Raw genomic sequence first — 24,607 nt, 5'->3', positions numbered from 1 at the left:
AATAGATTTAACTTTCAATTCTATCGGACCAGTAATTATAAGCATTTATCTATACTTTTCCTTCGATCCCGGTTTGTACTCAACTTTCTATTTTAATCGCCATCTTCGTCTTGCAGTTGAGGTTTCTTATCTTCCAGCTCACTTTTTGTTGAGTACATGTGTCTTTGGTAATATTATAGATTTAATTCTGATTCCAATCTCTGTAACATGTTCACTTCCACCCCTTTTCGCAATTTTATTGCGATTCTTTGTCGAATTAGCAGGGTATTCATACTCGGGCTATGACGGCGATCCCATTTCCCAGGTGTCTGAACTATTTCTACATTGTAGAATTCGATCGGATATGGTCTCTGTATATGGAGAATACTGGCGGGATACCCCGGAATCATCCTATGATTCTATCTTGCAGACACCCTTGTTTCTTTCGGAAATTTTGGGTGAATGTTTAATCCATCGTAAGTGTTACAAGAGGTTAGATACGAGATTCATCATTATAGCTACCAGACGGACTATCAAGACTAAATATTGCATCTTACTCAAGAAGAGCTGCCAGCGTTGCAAGCCACAGAATGAAGACTGCTCTACAAACCGAAGTTATACAGTGCACCTCTTCAGTTCTGATATTTTGTTGTACTACTTTACTTACTGTATTTGTATTTTTCTTTTTAGCTTACTGTAATAGACTCTTTTATGTTAATGTATTCCCTTTAACAAAAAAAAAAAAGAAGTCAGATTTTGCTTTGGACTGACCAATTTTTTAAGGCTATTTGAGTTAAGACTTAAAGACTCTTTTTGTATGAGTTTATATTTCTGATTTTTTTTGAACATGTGATTTGATTTTATTGAAATTTCGTAATGAAAATATAACTAAGTTATGCCACAAAGCAATAGTTCAATGTAACTGTTTTAATATATATGTTTAAAATATTTTTTTTGTCAAGATTTGATGTGAATACGCCAACAGTTCTACGAAAATAAATCTTCAACCAAACAATGACAAGTAGCTAATTCCCCTATAACCCATCAATATTTACAAAAATGAAGGCTACATCAAATACAACTTAAGGGTAAGATGATACGAGATATATCTTTGAATCACTTCCACCTTTATATGTGAGATTTATTTAGGGTATCCAATAATCTAGACACAAGGAACCCGATAACCATATCCCTTTCCAGCAATAAATATCAAGATCTTGTAGAATAACAGAGGTTTAAAAATGGTTGCTGGTGCGGCAAAAAAAATGGTTGCTGGTGCGACAAGGGTGAACCGAGACTCTGTCATTATGCATAAATTGCAAGGGGGTGTGTGCCTCATGTGGGCATTTAAGCATGGTCGGCTAGAGGTTAATGTGGCCGCCAACTCTACTAGAGTTCGTACCCCTTTCTTTTCATGTGGGAATGAGATCCTCATCCCTCCATCGAAGGTGTTGAGAGTATGCAAAGACATTATAGTATTGTGAATATTACTTTGTGGTCGGGACTCGGGAGTATCTTAGAACCTAGCGGTGTTTAAGAGGTCGGGCATGGTTTCAGACCTGGCCTAGCCAACTCGGGTTGGAATAGTCTCGGGTCGGGCCTCAACCCGAAACTAGGTATAGACCTAGGTCGGCTGGGTGGAACCTAGTGCGGGTCAGCTAATTTTTATATAAATTTCTAAAAAAGTTCTAAAATAACAAATGATAAATCAAAAAGGTTTTTGATATAGGAAGAACAATTTTTAGCAAAGACAGTGCATTAGATAGAGAGAGCATTCTTTTTAGAATAGGGAGAGATAAACACTATTTTCTAAAATATTTCAACTTTAAACTTTGGTCCCTCCCCTCAAACTATTTTCAACCAAAAGATAGAGAAGAAAGAAAAATCATGTTCGACCAAAAACCTGTTTGTCGATCAAAGGGAGAGAAGAGAGATAAACACCCTTAAAATCTGTTCAACCAAAAGAGAGAAAAAAAATCCTAAATCTTTTCATTTCGATCAAATAGAGAGGGAGATAAAGATGGAAACCTAAACCCTAGATGACTAACACAACACTCATCTCCATAGATGAGTTTGTAATTCTTGTTATTGTTTGATTTCTCCGTAGATTCTTAGGGTTTTAACAATGATTAAAGTAACTTTTGAAGATTCATAAAAGAGATTTCGCTTAGCATAAATAAAAATTCATGAATGAAAATAGTGAAAATTTTCATCCAGAACAACTGAAAATTTAAACAAATTTCGTCTAGAATGGATGAAAAAACAGAACAATTTCAGCCGGCTCGGCCGAAATTTATTGTTTTTTCAGCGGACCCGGCCGAAATTTGTTGTCATTTTAAGTCATCCCGATTGAAATTTGTTGTCTTTTTCAGCCATATCGATTGAAATTTGTTGTCTTTTTCAGTCGACCCAACCGAAAATCCTTTACGAAACAAAAACGACCTAAAACCCTAAAACGTTTGTTCAACCATAGAGGAAGAGAAGAAAATGTTTTTTCTTTACCTGAGACATATTATCTTCATTATATATGTATTTGTTTAAGTTGATATCTTTGTTTAAGTCAATGCCCTCGTTTAAGTCGATAGTTTCGTTTAAGTCGATGTCTTCGTTTAAGTCAAAGGACTCTTCTTTCTTGATGTAGGTTGCCTCCTGCATTAATGGTGGTTCTTCATCCATGAGATCTTGAGGCATCATTAAAAGCTTGAGACTAAAACTATAGTGATGGTAAACTTTGCAAGATTTTAATACTAATGGTGATGTTGACAGTAGTGACGATATTACAGTCGGGTTGTTTATGTGAGAGAAAATTACAAGTAAATAGAAAATTAGGTTTATTATTAATTTTTATCAAAGTCCTTTTATTTTAACACTATTTATTAAATGATCCTTATAACACCCTCCTTATACTAATTTGGTAAAAGAAGAGCAAATGCATAAATTGACCTTTCTAACGCACTGCCTTTACTAAACATTGCTCTTCCTATACCAAAAGCCATCAAAAAATATATAATTATATAGTTTATTTTATGAGAATAATAGAAAGACATGATTTAAAAATGACTTTGGAAATAAATTTCGAAAAGATTTTTGGAAGTGATTTTAGAAATAACTTTTTCGGAATAACTAATATGACATTATTTTGAGAATAACTAATTAATAGAGGATGATTTACATAAATAAATTAAGGAAATATTTTTTGAAAAGATTTTATGAAAATGATTTTAGGAATGTCTTTGTTGGAAAGATTTTTATACAATTTCTCGTAAACTTGAAGATTCCTATGGAATTTTAAAGAAATCTTTTGGAAAGAAATCCATGGAATTTCACAGGTCAGCGCTTTGGGGAAATCAAAACGGGGTGTGGAGATTTTGTCAAAAAATTGTCAACTTTAGTTGACCAGTATATTTTCTAATTGTTAGGGGGAAAACAAATTTGTTAATAATTTATTCTCCATTCCGGCAAGGGTCGCTGGAATCCGACCACCACCATCATCACCAAAATTCAACGACCACCATCATCATCTGCATCTTTTACTCTCTCTCTCTCCCTCTCTCTTTCTCTCTTTCTCTCTCTATCTCTTTATCGCTCTATCTCTTTATCGCTCTCACTGCCTCTTTCTCACTTTACCTCGTTATCTTTCTCATTGTATCTCGGTTTCTCTGATCACCAAACCCTAATACTCAGTCTCACTCTCAATCTCCCTAAATCTCTCGTAGTTTCAGAATCTGTGGTCGGTCGGCCCACGAAATGTTTCGTGGCCGCCCGACCCACGAAACCCTCGAGGAGGGTCAGGCGAAACCCTCCTCGAGGTCTTGTTCCGGCGAAGGAAAAGCTTTCCTTCGCCGGAACTGTGTATGAGAGACCGACTGTAAGAGAGAGAGAGAGAAGGATAGAGAAAGGGACTGTGAGATTGAGAGACGAACTATAAGAGAGAGAGAGAGAGAGAGAGAGGAGAAGAGGAAGAAACAAAAAGAGAAAATGGTGGTGGTGGTTGTGGGCGGAGGTGGTGGTCGGAAATGGTGGCCAGAGTTAGTGGTCGGAGTTGAAGATGATGAAGAAGAAGAAGAAGAAATGTTTTGATTCCCCGAAAAATCTCCAAAATTTCACATATTCCCTTTAAAATTTTCCACCCGGGAAACCATTTTGATTTCCCAAAAACGCTGGCCATTTTAAAAGGCAAGAAAAAAAACGGCCTGAATCCAGGCTTGTGCCGGGCCGGGCCTAGGGCTGGGAAAACGGTCCGGCACCCCGGGATCCGGCCCGTTCGGCCCGGACCGTTTAGACCCGCTGCCCGCATGTTAACCGAGCCGGGCTTACCCGGCCCGATGGTTCGGGCTTATAGGGTCGGGCTCGGACAAGGGCTCAAATCCGAGTCCCGGCCCGATAAACCCGCCCGATGAACCTGCCCGATAACCGAGCCCGATGACCGTCCGCTACCCGAGCCCGCATTGAATAGTATAGATCCAACGGCTAAGATAGGTGCCTCTTCAAATTATATGTCAGCCGTTGGATCTAAATAAATGGCCCTTGGAATCTTATATATTGGTTTCTCAAACAGAAAACCCTAATCACCAGTCACCACCACCTCTCTCTCCGCCTCTCTCTTTCTCTGCCTCTCTCTTTCTTTTGCCTCCATTCTTATCTTAACCCTAAACAAAAATCTAATCTTCCAATCCCCATTACCATGATTCACAGAAAAACTATTGGATTGGAAAAACGGATGTTCTTGAAAAATCAAAGCCCTCTCTTCACTATCTTCTTCAATCTACATGACTACATGTGGGTTAATATTTTAGAATCATGAGATGAAGTTTAGAATCATGAGATGAAGTTCGGTATACGCCGATGATCTCGGTTTTACTGTAATCTCTATTGTTGTAATGTTTTTTTTTTGCTTGGTTATCTTTAGGTTTTTTATATTTTGTTGCTAGGTTTTTTATATTTTGTTGCTAGGTTTTATGATTCGTTGTTAGGTTTTTATGATTTTGTTGCTAGGTTTTTATGATCTTGTTGCTAGGTTATATTTTGTTGCTAGGTATTGACATTATCAGAGCTTTATGTGAGTTATGTGGTACATTTATTATATGGGTTTTACATTTTTAGCACAGCTGTGGCACCATATCTTTCACAATCAATAAATGAATGTTTAAGACCAGATGTGAGTGTTGGATTAGATGAAGAACTTGAAGAAACAGAAAAGATACAAATGGGTTACCTCCAATTGTTTTAGTTCATGGGATTTTTGGATTTGGCAAAGGGGTTTGTGCCTTTACTTATGGTTTCTTTAGTTAGTTTTTATGCATCTCTTGCTTTATATCTTTAGTAGTTATTCTTCTTTTAATGCTTTGTTTTCTTTTGTTGAGATATAAAGTCTTCTTTCCTTTTCTAGGTGAGGCTCGTAAGATCAAAATACTTCTGATTTGTCATATTTATACGACATATCATGTATGTATATACATACATTGAAGTCCTAATTTACAAAGTAATCTGGTTTAGCATTAGTACACTTGGTCAAATCAACAAGAATCTAGAAATGATCAAATGCAAATTTCAATTTCTTTTAAATTGCCTTTATCTCTTTCTCCTTTTAAGTTTTTTATTTGCATTTTTTACTCGACAAGGGACTTAATCATCGATCCTAATTTTGATTTTAAGTTAAGAATAAGCTTTCTTCTTTCTTTCATCTTGTTTTTTGTTTGTCTATTTAAGATCCACCATTAAAAGTTAATAGTTAATGTTATTTGGGGCTCATTGTTATTTATATAACTAAAGACAAACTAATATATTTCTTTGTTTCCTAATTTGCGGTCATGATAGCCTTATCTTGACCTAATGAAATTTGATGTTTAATCTGTTTTTTCTTTCCATTTTGGTTTCAAATGAGTTCCACATAAGACATCTAGAAACAAAATTGATCTATTTTATCATATGATCTAAAAAGCAATAACCCATATTTCATTTTCTTTTCTTGCACTTGTTGTAAACAAAGTAATCTTGTAATTCTTTACTTGTTTCTATCTTTTTCGAACTTTGCTTAAGAAATTTGTGCATTAATAAGCTCAAGGACAAGTACAACTATGTCTCCTTTTTATGTGGTTAGAAGAAACAATAAGGCAAAACAAGAACATCCATTTACTTAAGAGAATACCAATGGTACTCGAAACTAATTTAGATAGAAGAGAAACTTTTTTTTTTTTTTGAAAGAATTTAGATAGAAGAGAAACTTAATCTCTATATTTTAATAATCCGCAACTCTAGTTGTAGTTGTGACACAATTACATAAGGAATGTAAACAAAGTATAACTATAGTAAAGAGCTATAAAATTAATTAGAAAGAAATACCCCATTTTACTAATGCTATTTCTAATATCTTACCTTTCTAGTACTATCTTTATTCACCATTGTTACACTTTGTTTACACTCCTTGCATGTGAAAGGAATCAGGATAGACTAGATAGTTAAGCTTCACTCAGAGATGATAAAACATAATCAACACCATATTCTACTTCAAATGACATTATATCACCAATAATCACCACATGAACATTTGCCATCAACAAAATGATGGAATCGGTTTGCATCTCTGACGATAATTTCCCTCTTAACAATTTTTGAAATGTACTTGGTAACAGTATGACAATCACCACAAACACGTAAATTCTTCGTTATTCTGATTATGCTTCCGGCCGGTGTACTTATAAGCCCAAATGAGATTGCCAATCTCTCACTGTGACCCCAAAGTAACTTCACCTTCATCTTCTCGTCAACGTCACGAAGAACACAACTTGTATCAGATGCATAACCTAAAGCTTCAATCTGAATTCTTAAGTTCTCCAAGATTTGATAAATTTCTGCCCAATATGGGTGTGAATCATCTCCTGCAAAAAATGTATGAACCGAGTTTCTAACTTCAATCAAGCTATACCCTGGTGTTTTTCTCAATCCTCTATCCCTCATGAGACCTCTTATGTAATCTACTTCATTCCATCTTCTTCCTTGAGCATAAATATTCGATAAGATTACATAAATTCCAGGGTTCATTGAGTCTGAACTAAGCAATTTATCGGCTATTCTAATACCCATATCTATGTTTTTATTTATTCTGCATCCACTAAGTAAAGCTTCGAGCACGGAATTGCTAGACTCAATCGGCATTTGGTTAATTACGGCCTCTGCTTCTTCGAGTCGACCTGCTCGACTAAGAAGATCAACTAAACAAGCATAATGTTTTTCACTAGGATTAATTCCATTCTCTCTAGTCATGAGTTCAAATAGATTTATCCCTTCTTCTACTAGACCTGAATGACTGCAAGCAGATAAAAGAGAAATAAAAGTAGTTTGATTCGGTTTAATACCTTCGTTTTCCATCTTACTATAAACCTCAATTGCTCGATCTCCATGACCATGAACTCCATAACCCGTTATCATAGAGTTCCATAAAACAACGTCTTTAGAAGTATTTTCGTCATCGAAAACCCTCCTAGCAGAGTCTAATTTGCCACATTTGGAGTACATATCGATCAAGGCACTTCTAATAACTTCATCTAGTGTAAAATTGTATCTCATCAAATGAGCATGAACACTTCTTCCTTTTCTCAGAGAACCCATATGAGCACAAGCATGGATCAAGCTAACTAAAGTAACAGCATTTGCAGCTACTCCTTTCTCTCTCATCTCACTAAATAAATTCAATGCCTGCTCCGCTTCCCCGTTTTGTGCTAATCCCATCAACATTGCAGTCCATGAAATCACATTCTTCTCTCTCATTCCACTAAAAACAGACTTCGCAAGATTTAGAGCACCAGACTTGGTATATAAATCGACGATGGCAGTTGAAACGATGAGATTCAATTCAAGTCCTCTTCTTAAAACACAACCATGAAGTATCTTTCCACTATCCAAACTAGCTATTTGAGCAGAACCTTGAAGAAGGCTAACAATTGTTGCTGAATCAAACTCATAATGACTCGAGATTAATCGACGAAATAGTTCAAACGCTTCGAGGACAAACCCGTTTTGTACATATCCTGAAATCATTGCATTCCATGAAACCAAATTCCTAGTGATCATCCTGTCAAAAACCCTCCGAGCGTTTTCTGTATCACCCAATTTAGAATACGTATCAACTAATGATGTAAGAACAAGAATATCAGAACCCATCCCAAATCCATACAGAAATCCATGAACGCATTCCGCAAGCTTCAAACTTTTATTCCCTTCACAAGCTTGAATCAAACTTGATAGAGTTACTGGAGTAGGCCTAGTCCCAGAACTAAACATCTCGAAAAACAGATTGAAAGCTCTACGGAAATCGCCAACTTGCACATACCCTCCAATAATCGTATTCCAACAAACAACATCTTTATGTGGCAACTGATCAAATATTTTTCGACCCTCATCTATGTTACCGAATTTAACCGAGAAATTTATCATCGAACTCCCCAAAAATCGGTCATTCGCTAGACCATTATCAATACCATTTCTCATTATTATCTTCCCGGTTTCCACATCCGCCAAGCTAGTACAAGCCTTGAGCGCGAAATTACACGTATGACTATCAGTCTGTAAACCAAGAGACATCAATTTGTGATATAGTTCAAGGGTCTGTGAGAATTCCTCATTTCTGAGATACCCACTCATCATAGCATTCCATTGAGAGATTTTTGGTTCAGGAATTTGTTCGAACACTTGTCGTGCAACTTCCAAACATCCCAAATCCGAATAAGTTTTAATTAGCTTAATAGCCACAAATTCGTTTTCAGATAGAGAATTGGTAATGATTCGAGCATGAAGTGATTTAATGGTAATGAGGGTAGTTTGGAAATGAATAAAGATCGAGAAATAGAAGACATGAATACGGAAGTAGGTTTAATTGAGTTTTAAGGTTAATGGAATTTAGAGCCGACGCCATTAATTCTCTGTTTGATAAACAAGCGCCAGTGTTTTTATATTTGAAATTTTAAATATAACGGTCCATTAACCTCGAACCGCCCGAACCGTAGTGAGTTTTTGAAGGTTGCTGGTGGCCCACGGATTGAGATAGTCCGAGTGCACTCAGTCCGAGCCTAATCTATGTTGTTCAAGCCCAAATGGATTGGGCCCAGTCTAAGTGCCCTCGGACTGCACTAATCCGTGAGGCGCGAAGAGGAGACCCAAGAGTAAGAAAAGAAGAACCTTGGTTGCCCAAGTGGTTAAAATGTTGACATATACTCCAAAGGTCATTGGAGATCCCGGGTTCGATCCCCAAAGAAGGTGAAATTTCTGGATTATTGAACTTGGGGTTATTAGGACATAAATAATGTAGATTGGCTTTAGACCATAGTTAGTTGGGCTTTAGGCCAGTTAAGTTGGGCTTTAGGCCCGTTCTTGTTTGATTTGGCAGTTATAATGACTATCGTAAATCGAAGTCACATTCCAAAAATAGAGTAAAAAAAGAAGGGCGCTTATAGACGCACCCGATTTAATTCACTAACTTCCCAAACCTATCGAACCTAATAAGCACGTGTCAAATGTGCCATCTTTAGCCCATTGTCCTGCCGGACTGGCCCATCAGTACAATCAATCGCTGAGAAGTCCAATCCAATAAGCCCATTTCACAGAGCACCTCATTCATCTTTTATTTTGGGTAATTTTCGAAACCACCTATATTTGGTATATATGCCCCCTCCATTAAAACAGTTTCACCTACCATCTCTACCATATTTGCTTCAAGTCTTCAACAGAAAAATGTCTAAAAAAGTGAAACTAAAAACAGAAACAATCAGAAAACAGAAGATGCTATACCCATCCGTATCTCATTATTGCATGTTCATGACCTTGCTTCTAAGTTCTAACCTAACTCCAACTCTCATACTTCAAGTTTTAAATCGACCATGCTAGTTGCATTAAATCTCTTAGGTGAAAGAGTCGAAATCGAATTAATAATAGATATATAAAGCATTCTCATTATTGAGAGAGACAGGGTAGTTGTTCTCTTGTATCTATCCTCCATTAATTCCATCAGAGTGCCTTCTTTATACTCGTCTCCCACGGATCACCTTTCCACTTCTGTACTCAACTCATATTTTGTTCGCTATCCGTTCACTTCATCTTCTTTTGTTGTTGGGTGAAGTTGCAATAAATTTACAACAAGAACAAAAACCTAACCTTTATGCGTTAGTGTTACTTACACGACAGATCCTTCTCCGCTACAAAAAATAACATTTTTACCGACGCATTTACCTGTCAATAATGAGGGTAAACTGTTATTTACAGAGCGACGGTTAAAGTCCCCTAACAAAATTTTATTTGTTGTTCTTCTTTGTACCTCTCTCCCTCTATATATACCCCCATCTACCTCTTCCTTCTCATATGGTGATACATCTCTCATCTCACACACCTCCCTCATCCCTTGTTCTCTCCCATATTCACCTTTCCTTCGTACTACTTCTTATTTTTTTCTACTTAATTATATCCGTCTGACCGTCTCTTTGAGTAATAGAATAGCAATGGAGTCTCAACACAAGACAGAAACAAGTACAATAAAGTCAAGCACAATAAGGTCATGTGACTTCCTAGTACGATTCGTAGGTGTAGTTGCTACATTGGTGGCTGTTATTACAATGGGAGTCAGTAAACAGACCAAAACCGTCGCCATTACGGTTGTTCCTACTCTGCCATCACTGAACGTTATCGTGGTTGCTAAATGGCAGTACTTCTCTGCCTTGATGTAAGTAAAGCTTTTATTCTCCATCATCTACCATTTCATATAGAAACCTAACTATTTTTTGATAATGTGATTTTAGATTCTATATGGTGGTAAACATTATAGCCTGCATTTATGGAGCACTCACTATGATATTAGCGATTGGAAACCGATTGAAGGGGTTAGAATTTACAGTAATCATTTTGGATATGATAATGGTGGCTCTGCTTTTTGCTGGGAATGGTGCTGCTGGAGCTGTCGGTTTAATCGGATACAAAGGAAACTCTCATACTCAATGGAAAAAAGTTTGCAATGTTTTCGATCGCTACTGTCATCTTGCCGTTACATCTCTTGGCTTGTCCTTCATTGGATCTCTCATGTTTTTATTGCTTTTGGTGCTAGCCACATCCAGGCTCACCAAGAGATCTCTTTAGTTAAATAATGCTTGCTGGTTTCATTGGGTCTCTCTCAATGTATATGTATGTATAATATTGAAAAGGAAGTGCATTTACTAGCAACTAGTCATGTAATTAGCACCTCAAGTAAAATGTAGTTTATATACGTACCTGAAACAGATACGCTTCTGTATCCGAACCACCTAACTCGTCTGAATCAAATGGACTTAAAATCAACTCAAATAAGTCATTAAAACGAGTCGGACATTAAACAAAACAATTTGAAATCTGACTTGAGATTTGGAACCTAACTCGAGTCAATTCAGACTTTTGAATCGGATATCAGCTTCGAGTTGTATACAAGACAAACGCTACATAACTTTAATCTGGTTAGATCTTGAATGAGCAATTTGCGAAACCAAGTTGAAAAGAATGTTTGTCAATACAATAATGGTTAGAATAGTCCCCCATGAGAAAAAAGGGTGATCTAGTAACCAAGAGTAACATGTCTAGGTCCATTCCTCTCATCACTATTAGTTTTGAGTTGGATGACCACAAATTTAACATGGTAGAACTAGGCCCATAAGTTTAAAAGACACATTTGTTTTACGTTCACCAAGAAAAGCATGCGGCTCTCTTGAAAGAAGCCCCCTCATGTGGGGGCGTGTATGCAGAAAATGAGACCTAGAAACCGAGAATAAAATGTATCTTCACTTTATGAACCTTGACCAACTCACTCTGTCTTCAATATTATACTGATTAAAGAAAGACCACTACCTACATGAAGGTAATATTGTACTGATTAAAGAAAGACCGTAACAACTCTCTTATCTTGATCAGCCTCATTTTTCTACCTAATATTCGAAGTAAAGTATTTATTTTCCCTTTCTCTACCTAATACTCTTATATCACTCTTGTTAAACAAAGACCAGACAGAGAGATGGCTGCTTCAATGGCTCTTCAAGTTTTAGTCTCTCCTTTAGTTGAAACTGTTCTTGCTAATCTCGGTTCTCTTATCCAATCTGAATTTGCTCTGCTTTCTGGTTTCAAACAAGAGTTGGAGAAATTTTCCAGCACACTATCCACCATTAAAGATGTCATCGAAGACGCTGAGTTAAAACAACTTAAAAACAAACCCCTTCAGAATTGGTTGAATAAACTCAAGGATGCAGCTTATGATGCCGAGGACATCTTGGATGAGTTAGCTACTGAAGCTTTAACCATTCAAACAATGGAGACCCTATGAAGATTGAGAGAACCAGAGAGTTGAGAGAGAAAACCGAGATAGAGAAGAAGGAGATAGGAGAGATAGAGATAGAATGAAATATTCTCTGTGTATTCAAATGAAGTATAGTTACATGTATATATAGGTATGTATGAGATAAATAACAATAAAGATTACAAGGAAATCAAATCTAGTTAGTTGTTGACTAAGTCTATTATCATATGTGCATGGATATGGACGGGTGGTGGAGGTGCTCGGTGGGTCTTGGGCTGAATCCATGAGTGATCCGTAATACTCCCCCTCAAGTTGGAGCGGATGGAGAGAGAACGCCCAACTTGCTAATAATGCTTCGAAACGCTTCAGCGCCCAATGGTTTGGTGAAGATGTCAGCTAGTTGTTCCGTTGTTGGTGTGAAGCGAGTGGTAATGAGGTTGGATTTTATCTTCTCACGGACAAGATGACAGTCGATTTCTATATGCTTGGTGCGCTCATGGAACACCGGATTCTCAGCAATGTGTAAGGCAGCTCGATTATCACAATAGACAGACATAGGATCAGAATGATCAATGCCGAGATCGTGAAGAAGATATTTCAACCATTGAAGCTCACATGTAAGTGAAGCTAAAGCTCGATACTCAGCTTCAGCCGAAGAACGAGCGATGGTGGATTGTTTCTTCGATTTCCAAGAAAGTGGACTAGATCCTAGCATGGTAATATAACCAGTGGTGGAGCGACGTGAATGTGGACAGCCCGCCCAATCCGAGTCACTAAAGCCCGAAATGTGAAGTGGGCTAGAAGATGAAAGGAAAATACCGTGGCCAAGAGAGCCTTTGAGATATCGAAGTACTCTATGGGCGGCATCAAGATGAGTTGACCGTGGAGATTGCATGAATTGGCTTAAGTTATTGACGGCGTAAGTAATGTCAGGCCTCGTAACAGTAAGGTAAATGAGTCGACCTATAAGGCGTCTGAAAACGGAAGGGTCGTCAAGAAGAGTACCATCCTCATGATTAAGTCGTGACTTTTGTTCCATAGGAAAAGATGAAGGACGGGAAGCCGTAAGGCCGGAATCCTCGAGGATGTCTAAAGTATAACGACGTTGACATAAAAAAATTCCTTTGGAAGAACGCGAGACCTCTATACCTAGAAAATATTGTAAACGTCCAAGGTCTTTTAAGGAGAATGTTTGATCAAGAAAATTCTTTAATTTAGAGATTGCAATGTCGTCTGAACCGGTGATAATAATATCGTCAACATAGACGAGTACATAAAGAGAAGTTGAATCTTTAGTATAAGTAAAAAGAGAGTAATCAGCAAAAGATTGAACAAAACCTCGAGAAAGTAAGACAGAGGAGAATTTCGAGAACCATTGACGGGAAGCTTGTTTGAGACCGTACAATGATTTGTGAAGTTTACAGACACGTGTCTCCCCCTTAGTGTAAAAACCAGGTGGAGGTTTCATGAATACTTCCTCATCAAGATCACCTTGAAGGAAGGCGTTATTAACATCAAGTTGATGTAAATTCCACCCTTTAATGGCGGCAATAGACAGGAGCATGCGAACTGTAACAAGTTTTGCCACTGGGGCGAAGGTATCGGTGTAGTCCAAGCCTTCAATTTGTGTGTAGCCTTTGGCTACGAGCCGAGCTTTATATCGCTCAATGGAACCATCTGATCGATGTTTGATCTTATAAACCCATTTACAACCAATGGGCCGTTTACCTGGAGGTAAGTCTACAAGTGACCAGGTTTGATTGGATTCCAAGGCAGCAATTTCTTTAGCCATGGCATCTTTCCAATAAGAAGAAGTCATAGCTTCCGTGAAGTTGCGTGGTTCGGTGTTATCTAACACGGATGTAAGAAAGACTCGATGTGAAGGTGAGAAAGAGTCAAATGAAATGAAGTTGGTGAGAGGAAAAGAGATCTCGTTGTCGGAAGATGGAGAAGATTTTTGTAAAGCCGAACAAACGTAGTCACCCAAATGCGAGGGTAGTCGACGGGGTCGTTGAGAACGACGAGTATGAGTAATAGGATTGTGGTCCTGTGATGACGTGGTGGTGTCACAAACATCAGCCAGGGAAGTACCGAGGTCTGTGTGAGGTGCCTGCAGAGATACAGAAGCAGGCCGAGAAGAATCCAAGGAAGGATCTGCTGGAGTGCCCATAACAGTGGGTAGCGGTTGGACGTCCAGCAGATTAGGAGCGGAATTGATAGGTGGAGTGCCTGTAGAAGGCGGACCAGAACTTAGAGAAGGCGAACCAGAACCCGAAGGCAGTGAGGTTGACCGAGACATGGTAAATGAACCATCGTCTGGGATTGAAATGAAAGGACGAGAATGAATAGGTGAAGGCAACGAATCATGAATGTGTTGCATTGGAAATGTTGTTTCATGAAATACAACATCTCGTGAGATGATAATTTTCTTAGTTGCAAGACAAAGAACTTTGTAGCCTTTTTGGCCATGAGGATATCCGAGAAAGACACCCGGAATAGCTCGAGGATCTAATTTGGTTTTAGGTTGAGGATTCCGAGCAAAACACAAGCACCCAAAAACGCGAAAGTGGGAAAAAGAAGGAGGGGAACCGAGTAATTTCTCGTGGGGAGACTTACCATTTAAAATAGGGGTTGGTAGTTTATTAATGATATATACGGCGGTCAAGACACATTCGCCCCAAAATGAAAGCGGGAGATTGGCTTGAAGGCGAAGAGATCTTGCCACTTCCAATATATGGCGATGTTTGCGCTCGACAACCCCGTTTTGTTGTGGCGTGTAAGGGCAAGAACGTTGGTGAATAATGCCATTATCATTTAACCATTTTTGAACATCTTGGTTTAAAAATTCAGAGCCATTGTCTGAGCGGAAGGTTTGTATTCGAGGAAAAACAATATTTCCCTTACCGGAACTCAAATTTGATAATTTAGTGTTAAATTGAGTGTTAACATAGTTGGAAAAGTTTGATAAGAAGATTTTAGTATCCGATTTACGACCTAGTAAAAACACCCAAGTGCATCTAGTGAAATCATCGACGAGGGTGAGAAAGTAACGACAACCCGTAGAAGAGGGTATTGAGAATGGACCCCATAGATCCGCATGAAGTAATTCGAAGGGGCGAGAAGTGCAAGAAGTACTAATCGGAAATTGTAAACGTGTTTGTTTAGATAACGGACAAACTTCGCACGATGTTTTATTAATTGAATCAACGGAAATACATGAAAAATTACTAGATAAATACTTTAGACGAGATAGACTAGGGTGACCTAAACGGAAATGCCATAAATTAGAAATAGAACTACTACTAGAAATTGTCGAAAATATTCTAGGTTCCGTGCGAAGGAAATAAAGGCCCTCGTTGAGATCACCATGTCCAATCTTCTTTCCCGTCGTCGGGTCCTGAAAGACACACGAATGAGAATTAAAAGTTATTTCACAATTAAGTGATTTAGAACTTTGAGAAACGGAAATTAAATGGAATTTGAAAGAAGGAATATGAAGTACTTCATGTAAAGTGAAGGAATTCGAAAAAGATACAGAACCAATATGCAAAACACGAACCCTCGTGTCGTCAGGTAGACGCACATAATAATTCGGGGGTGCTGGTAGATATTTCGTGAAAAGAGAAAGTGAACAGCAAATGTTCTTGGAGGCGCCTGAATCAATGATCCAGGGGGTGTGTTCAGAAAACGTACCTGTGAAGTTCACTGTTGGGTCGGAAGCAGTGGGCTTTGGAGAAGCTACGGTGGTGCCTGTAGAAACCGAAGAAGTAATAGGACGTTGCTGGGCTAAGTAATTACATAAGTTAGCATACTGTTCGGCACTCATTGAAGTTGCTAGAGGCGCCACAGGACCATTCGGTTGGACAGAAGCAGCTACCGGTGCATTTTGGCGACGAGCAGGATAACCATGGAGTTTGTAACAACTCGATTGGAGATGTCCATGGGTACGGCAGTAGTCACAAAATGGCCGAGGTCGTTTAGGGCGCGGATTTTCCGTTTTGTCAAACCTATCCGACCGAGAAGAGTTATTGAAGTTCGAACGAGACACGGCAAGGGCAGCAGCTTCTGGAACAATGGGTGAATCATTCATGAGGTGTTGTTGAACCTCTTCCTGTTTCACCAAGCTGTGGATACGTAGGATCGATGGAAATGGATCCATAAGCAAGATTTGGCTACGTATGGCGGAAAACCTATCGTGTAAACCTTGGAGAAACTCCATTGCACGATCTTGATTACATCGCTCTAAAACAGATTTGCCGTGACCACAGATGCACGGTTCAATGGCAGTAAGCGATTGGAGTTCGTCTTGGATGGATTTGAGACGAGTAAAATAAGCCGACACATCTAATCCGTCCTGTTTCAACGACGAGATAGCTCGTTTCAATTGAAAAACCTTTGGAGCGTTTGTTTGATGAAAACGCTCGTGAAGGTTCTTCCAAATGTCGGCAGCACTCTCGTCATACAAAATAGACTGACGGATATCTGGATCAACAGAGTTTAGTATCCAACTCGTGACAAGGTCATTACAACGATCCCAAGAATGTAACTCATTGGGGTCAGTTGGTCGAGGAATCGAACCATCGACGAATGCAAACTTGTCCTTAGCTCGAAGAGCCATTTTCATGGCACGAGACCAAGCAGGATAGTTGTCACCCGATAAGAGGGGTGTTATCAAAATCGTGGTGGGAGAGTCGGAATGGTGCACATCAAATGATTGAGTTCCGAGAGAGAGATTGGTACCTGAGGTTTCGGTTGAGGAAGCCATGATAATCAAGAGAAAAAAAAAAAAAAATTAGAATTGCTCTAATACCATATGAAGATTGAGAGAACCAGAGAGTTGAGAGAGAAAACCGAGATAGAGAAGAAGGAGATAGGAGAGATAGAGATAGAATGAAATATTCTCTGTGTATTCAAATGAAGTATAGTTACATGTATATATAGGTATGTATGAGATAAATAACAATAAAGATTACAAGGAAATCAAATCTAGTTAGTTGTTGACTAAGTCTATTATCATATGTGCATGGATATGGACGGGTGGTGGAGGTGCTCGGTGGGTCTTGGGCTGAATCCATGAGTGATCCGTAATAGACCCCGACTTCTAACAATCTTCAGGTATTACATCTCTCATCTTGTATCAATTTCAAACAAGTTTATTCTCGTCGGGAAATTGCGAAAAGAATGAGAAAAGTTCAGACAGAGTTTCATGAGATTGCCAGACAAAGGTCGAATTTCCATTTGAAAGTGCGAAATAAAGTTGAACCGAGGTCGACTCAGCACCTAGAAACTAGCTCCGATATGGCCGAGAAAGAAGTCTATGGAAGGGAAGATGATAAAGATTACATGGTGAACCTATTGATAAAAAATACAGGGGTTGAGGAGGAAGGTGGAGATCATAGTCGAGCAGGAGATGCTTCGGTATGTGTAATACATGGAATGGGTGGTCTTGGGAAGACTACTCTTGCTAAAATGGTGTACCATGATGGGAGGATTGTCAATCATTTTCAGGTTAGATGTTGGGTTTGTGTCTCTGACAACTTTGACCCGAAATTCCTTCTCAGAGCTACTATAGAATCGTTAGGAGGGGTTGCAAATGATCTCGAAAACTTAGAACCTTTGCAACGTCGCCTTCGCGAGAAACTTAATGGGCAGAGATTCTTAGTGGTGTTAGATGATGTATGGAATGATGATATGAAAAAGTGACCACCAGATGTGGAAGCAAAGATAGTTCAATTATTGTGACCACCAGACTTGAAAAAGTGGCATCGATAATGTCTACGCTTCCAGTGTGTCGCCCAAAAGGTTTATCCCATGAGGATTGTTTTTCACTGTTCAAGCATCGTGCTTTCGACATGGGAAAGAACGAAATAGAAATTTATCCGAAATTGGAAGCTATTGGCAAGGAGATTGCGCTTAAGTGTGGAGGTATACCCTTGGCTGCGAAAGCATTAGGAGGACTGCTTCGCTTTAAAAGAGAAGAGAAAGAGTGGTTGTTTGTTAGAGACAATGAAATTTGGGAACTTCAATTAGAAAATGAAGACACTATCTTGTCAATTTTGAGGTTGAGCTACAATCATTTACCCTCACATTTGAGGTCGTGTTTTGCTTATTGCTCCGTCTTTCCAAAAGATTACATACTCGACCGACAAGAATTGATTTATTTGTGGATGGCAAACGGTTTTGTTCCATTCAAAGGTAGTCACTTAGAGTTGGAAGATGTGGGAATTGAGATTTTTAACGATTTATGTTGGAGGTCCTTCTTTCAAGACACCTATAACGATATATCTGGCAATGTGATATCATGTAAAATGCATGACTTAATGCATGACCTTGCATGTTCTATAATGAGGGAAGAATGCTCTCTGATTATTGGGAATGACAAAACAAGAAATAATACTGGTAATAGAAGATTAAGGCATGTGTCTTTAGTTTCGTCGTTCTCAAGTTCAGTGCGGAGCAATCTTGTGCCTTTCGTGGAAAGATCAAAACCAAATTTGCGCACTCTTATATATAAAGACTCTGGCGATGGAACTCCTCTTCAACTAAACTGCAAAAAGCTTAGAAATTTGCGGGCATTAGGTTTAAGCAGGAGCAAAACAAAGCTTGACCGAATAAGCAATTTGAAGCACTTGAGGTACCTCAATCTCTCCTACACTGGTATAACTTCATTACACAATAAATCATTTTGTCAACTAAGAAATCTGCGACGTTGAGACTAAACGGCTGTAAAAACCTCCAAATGTTACCTAAAGACCTATGGAAACTGAGAAGCCTCAGGCACCTATTCATGAATGGTTGTCGTGCATTAACCCGAATGCCATGCAGTATGGGAAAATTGGTTAATCTCCAAACATTGGACCTATCTTACTGTAAAAAGCTCGAAATGTTACCTAACGACCTATCGAAACTGAGAAGCCTCAGACACCTATGCATTGATGGTTGTGATGCATTAACCCGAATGCCAAACGGTATGGGAGAATTGGTTAATCTCCAAACATTAAGCTGCTTCATTGTTGGTGCAGAGAGTGGTTCTACTATTGAGCAATTACAAGGACTGAACAACCTGAAAGGAGGATTAACAATAAAAGCAATGGAGAACGTGAGAAATGTAGTTGATGCTAAAAAGGCCAACTTAATCGGAAAGCACAATTTGTGTGTCATATATTTAGAGTGGTCACCGCCAACTAGCCTTGGGCAAGGAAATAGTTACAGCACCAGTGAACAACAAGAAGAGGTGCTGGAAATTGTTGTGGAAAGCCTCAAACATGTACCTAATTTGAATAACCTTTCTATTTTTGGGTATGGAGGTGCCATGTTCCCAAGTGACGTATCATGTCTCTGTGATTTAGTCCATATCCAATTCGTTGGTTGTCAAAGGATGGAAAATCTACCGGCGCTTGGGCTACTACCGGTACTTAAGAATCTTGGCTTACATAAAATGGATTCGGTGAGATACATCAGGGATGAGTTTTATCATGGAAATCATGTCGGTCAATCAGGTTTCGTCTTCTTTCCATCACTTGAAGAATTATCAATATCTAAGATGCCTAGTTTGGAGGAATGGTCGTCACCGTCATCAGAAGTAGAAAACGGAATAAAAGAAGATAGACAAACTTCATTCCCCCACTTAACAAACTTAATCATCTCTGAGTGTACCAAGTTAAGAAAAATTCCCCAGTTGCAGCTATCTTTAAGAGTCTTACGGTTATTGAATTGCGTAGAATCATCCTTGGTAAGCTGTTTAGAAAGTTGCCCCCTTCAACTTTCTGATCTTGAGATTGATTCAGTTCACGATTTAATATCCTTTGGGGTATCAGGGACGACAATGATGATGACACTGCAAAATCTTACAAGTCTTACGATAAGTAGGTGTGATAAGCTAAAGAATCTCACTAAAGAGCTTTATGATAATCTCACTTCACTAACTTACTTGCGTATCAGAGGTAAGTGATAATTTATTTTCTTGTCTCGTTTTATGTTTCCAGTTTTCGTTGCATGAAATCAAAGAAATCTGATAACTAAGAAGATCACTTGTTATGTTTTATTAATTTTTTGCAGATTGTCCGGAATTTGTGTTCCCAACGGATGAGTTGCACAACCTCCCTGTTCTTCGTTCTCTGTATCTTTTTTACCTACCTAAGGTGACATCTTTGCCGGGGTGGATAGCCAACCTCACAACACTTGATACCTTACATATTAAAGATTGCCATAATCTGAAATATTTACCCTCCGAACCACTCACATCTCTCATTAATCTATTGATCGAAAATTGTCATCCAGATCTACACAGACGATGTGACAGGGACAAGGGAACCGATTGGTACAAGATTGCCCACATTCCAAACTTATACTTGAGTTAAAAAGAGAGGTTGCACAATTCATTCATTGTTTCAGAGTTACATATGGAGTTAGTTACTTACACATTGAAGATTGCAAAAATCTGTAATATTTGCCATCTCAGCCACTCACATATCTCAATAATCTATGGATTCAAGGTATGTGAATTGATAATATTGTTCTGGTGGAGACATTTGTGATAGAGTTGAACTTGGATTTGTTTTAGTTGGTATAATTTGAAATTAGGGTCCTGTTGTAATAAGTGAAAGAAGTTCTGTTGATCTTTACTCTGTTCTTAGTGCCCGTGCTGGTTGTGAGGGTGAATAAGATTTTATTCTTATTTTTTGGTGATGGTGATCTGGTCATAATCTAGAAACTATAGGTCAAATATGATTTCATGTGGCTGTGATAAAAAAAAAAGATAGTGTGTTATGTGTACTTCAGTGACAGGGCCGGCCCTAGTCGTTAGGAAGCCCAAAGTGGTGAACAACAAAATCGGTCCTAGTCGTTAGGAAGCCCAAAGTGGTGAACAAAATTGGGGTTTCTTTTTTTAGAAAATGACTTATTAGGTAGTAAATAATTTCAAAATAACTAAAAAAGCCCCAATCATTAACTATTAGTTATTTGCTATCAAAATATTAAGGCTAACTAGAGATTAGGTTTAAAATAATTTCATTAATTGTTATTCAGGTCAAAATTTTATAAGAATTTTTCAAATATTCCATTAATACCCTTTTAGTTCTATTTTGCTCTCTCTCTCTCTACCTTATGTCTGTTCGACCGGAAAAGTGGAGAAACTAGGGCATCGATTTTTCGATTTCGGTGGAGAGAAGACGAAGAGAAGACGATGATGAAGTTCTCTTGCTTAACCTAGTTTCATCACTGATTCATCTTCTCTTTAGTTTTCTTTTAACACAAATAATTAGGGTTTTTCCATCTCTGCGGGAGGTTTATATTCGCCTTGATTTGTTGATCAACTATTCACATTCGTTTTCATCAGTTCATCTTCTTCATCTTCTTTACTGTAAGTTAGTTTTCTTCATCCTAAACCTAGTTTTATTTATATAATAGTTTGTTATTTATCTTTTTGATTTGTTTCTTTGTTTATATTCCTCTACTTGATGAATCTGGGAGATAGTATATATGAATTTTGTGTTTTATGTATTATAGATTATGTATTATAGATTGCTTTATGTTTTAGTGTTTTGATTTTTTCATACATGGTTTGTTGGTTCTGATGATTTTACACATCTATTTTTCTGATGAATTTTGTTCTGCAAATTGTGTTTGCACAATTTTGGTAGAACTGCATATCGTGCTTGCACAATTGAGTATAACTTAGCTTTTTGTATTTGCAGCATTGTTAATAGATTTGTTTTGATGTTCAGGAAATGGATTTAGTTGAGTCATCGAGTGCTTCATCTTGTTTTAGTCAAGCTGGTTCATCGAAGTTGTTCCAACATCCTCTCAGGTCTGAATCTTGGGGATTTGTGTTTACTGAAGTTGGTCAGAAGTTTGAAGGAGGTGCCGATCAATTTAGGTTTGCATTGAATAGGTATTCAATCAAATTTGGTTTTGGGTATAGAATGAAGAGGAACCATGCTCATCGGGTAGTAGCAGTATGTCCGGTTGAGGGTTGTGGGTGGAAGGTTCATGGTTGTTCAAGGTTTGGTATTTCATCGTTATTTTATTTGAAGAAATATGTTCCTGAGCACACTTGCGGTGGGGGTTTTACTGATATAAACAAGCTAGCAGTTCATTCTAGAGTTGTATCTAATTTGATAGAAAGTGAAGTAAAGGTTGATCCGAAAAAGAAAAACAAAGCTATTATTACTACTTTTCAATCAGATTATGGTGTTAAAATCCTTTACTATATTGCTTACAATGCTAAGAAAAAAGCACTTGATTCTGCATTTGGTGATGAGGAATCTGGATATGCTAAACTTGATTGGTATACGAAGTCCATTATGAAGTGGAATCCTGGTAGTTATGTGCAGCTACAACTTGATATGGACACTTATCAGTTTGAAAGAGTTTTCATAGCATACGAGGCTTGTATTCATGGCTTTAAGTACTGCAGGCCTGTTATTTGGATTGATGGGACGCATCTTAAATCCAAATATAAGGGGACTTTGCTAACAGCTTGTGCAAAGAATGGCAATGAAGGTATGATTTCTAAGTTAATGAATTCATATAGTATTGTGTTATGAATAGTTGTTTGTTTATTGTTACTCAATAAAGAATTATTTGCCATTTGAATAGTTGCTTGTGCGAATATAGTTTGCTTTTGAAACTGTTGTAGGTACTTTTTTTAGGTTTCTGTATGCAGGCACCTGATTTAACAATGTGGTATGCAAACACCTGTTTGCATGTTTTTTATACAAACAGTTGTTTGCATCTGTGTGTTCTGCAACCATATTTGCACATATATGTCATGCAAACATGTTTTCATATTCAACCTCTGCATATATATGTCATTCAAACATGTTTGTTATGGTTTCTTAAGTTGATGAACTTATATAGTTTTGTGTAACTAGTCTTCTAGTTGCAATTTATTTATTTAACTACGTTTTTTTTTTCAGGATTTTTTACTATTGCTTTAGCTGTTGTTAGTGTTGAAAACAATTCAAATTGGAATTGGTTTTTGGAGAATTTGGCTCGTGTTGTTGATAGAAGTCGTACATATACTTTCTTGTCTGACCGTCACCCGAGTATTATCAAAGGAGTTGGTGATCTTTTTCCAAATGCACACCATAGTTATTGTGTGTGGCACATTAGAAACAACTTAGTTAATGCAATTGGTTATGGTTCTCAAAGAGCAGATTACATAGAGTCTTTGTTATATCGGGCTGCTCGAGCGTTGACTAAGGATGAATTTATCATTCATTTTAAAGAGATGGAGTTAGTAGGTGGTAGACGTTTGACGGATTTCTTTAAGAATTGCCCATTTGAAAAATGGGCAAACGCTTATTTTGTCGGTAAAAGATATGGTGAGGTATGTTCATCCTTGTGCGAAAGTTATAATTCATGGATAAGGGAGGAAAGGGGCATGTCGGTAGTTCTCATGTTAGAAACCATTCGTATACGAATGATGGAAATGATGCAAACAAGACTTGAATTAGCTGAAAAATGGACTAGTTTGTTGTGTCCGGAGATAGATAAAATCATAAGACAAAGGCGTAAGTTCGGTTCTGTATGGAAAGTTGTAAAATCATCGAAATTTGTATATGAAATCTTTTCAACACCAAGTCAATTAGTTGATTTGAGTTCGTTCTATTGTTCGTGTTTGAAATGGCAAGTTGAATGCATTCCATGTGAGCATGCTATTACAGCTATCAAGTATGATGGACGACCAATGGATACATTTGTTGAACAATATTTTACGACTGAGAGCTTCAAGAAAACTTATGAACATGCCATTATACCTATTCCAAACAGTGATGAACCAAAGGTGTTTGCAGCAAATGAGACGATAATCAATCCACCATCAAATAAGAGAGCACCTGGTAGACCAAGGAGTGTGAGAATTGAGAGTGCTGGAGCAGCCAAGTTTAAGAAGAAGAGAAAATGTGGACGTTGTGGCAAGTTAGCGCATCATAACAAGAGAACATGTGCAGCAATATTGAATTAAGATTAATTTTGACATTCGTTAAATGTATGCAAAGATAATTTGAATATGAAGTGTTATTCATTGTTACTCGATAAAGGATTATTTGAAATTTGAATATGAAGTTTTATTCTGGCTAAATGTATGCAAAGATAATTGCTTTAAACTGTTGCAGGTATACTTTTTTAGGTTTTGTATGCAGACAACTGATTGGAAGTGTGTTATGCAAACAACTATTTGCAGTATGATATGCAAACGTGTAGTACGCAAACATCTATTTGCATATTCAAACTTTGCAAACGTGTTTGCATATTCAACCACTGCAAACTTGGTTGCACATTACACCTCTGCAACCTTGTTTGCACATTACACCTCTGCAAACTTGT

At 37.9% G+C, this 24,607-nt stretch overlaps 2 protein-coding genes and 2 pseudogenes across 3 annotated transcripts; 3 read left to right on the top strand and 1 right to left on the bottom strand.

The window, feature by feature from the left end:
* Positions 1 to 6,310: 6,310 nt before the first annotated feature.
* LOC147551287 (pentatricopeptide repeat-containing protein At4g33990 pseudogene) lies at positions 6,311 to 8,799 on the bottom strand (annotated as a pseudogene). Its single transcript, XR_015237460.1, has one exon. The product of XR_015237460.1 is annotated as a pentatricopeptide repeat-containing protein At4g33990 pseudogene (transcript).
* Positions 8,800 to 10,394: 1,595 nt separating this feature from the next.
* LOC147551286 (CASP-like protein 1E2) lies at positions 10,395 to 11,181 on the top strand. Its single transcript, XM_086670757.1, has 2 exons — positions 10,395 to 10,687; positions 10,764 to 11,181. The coding sequence occupies exons 1-2, from the start codon at positions 10,467 to 10,469 to the stop codon at positions 11,095 to 11,097; spliced, it is 555 nt and encodes a 184-aa protein (XP_086526883.1). The 5' UTR covers positions 10,395 to 10,466; the 3' UTR covers positions 11,098 to 11,181.
* An 829-nt stretch (positions 11,182 to 12,010) lies between these two features.
* On the top strand, positions 12,011 to 20,766 carry LOC147551285 (putative disease resistance protein RGA4; annotated as a pseudogene).
* A 399-nt stretch (positions 20,767 to 21,165) lies between these two features.
* On the top strand, positions 21,166 to 24,245 carry LOC147551284 (uncharacterized). Its single transcript, XM_086668546.1, has 2 exons — positions 21,166 to 22,780; positions 23,197 to 24,245. The coding sequence occupies exons 1-2, from the start codon at positions 22,006 to 22,008 to the stop codon at positions 24,243 to 24,245; spliced, it is 1,824 nt and encodes a 607-aa protein (XP_086524672.1). The 5' UTR covers positions 21,166 to 22,005.
* The last annotated feature ends 362 nt before the right edge of the window (positions 24,246 to 24,607 follow it).

This window comes from Eschscholzia californica, unplaced genomic scaffold (assembly GCF_041429995.1).
Source record: "Eschscholzia californica isolate CP2 unplaced genomic scaffold, dmEscCali1.0.p SCAF_3, whole genome shotgun sequence".
Taxonomy (NCBI): domain Eukaryota; kingdom Viridiplantae; phylum Streptophyta; class Magnoliopsida; order Ranunculales; family Papaveraceae; genus Eschscholzia; species Eschscholzia californica.
The sequence above is the reverse complement of the archived record's forward strand: the minus strand, read 5'-3'. Positions and strand labels throughout refer to the sequence as shown.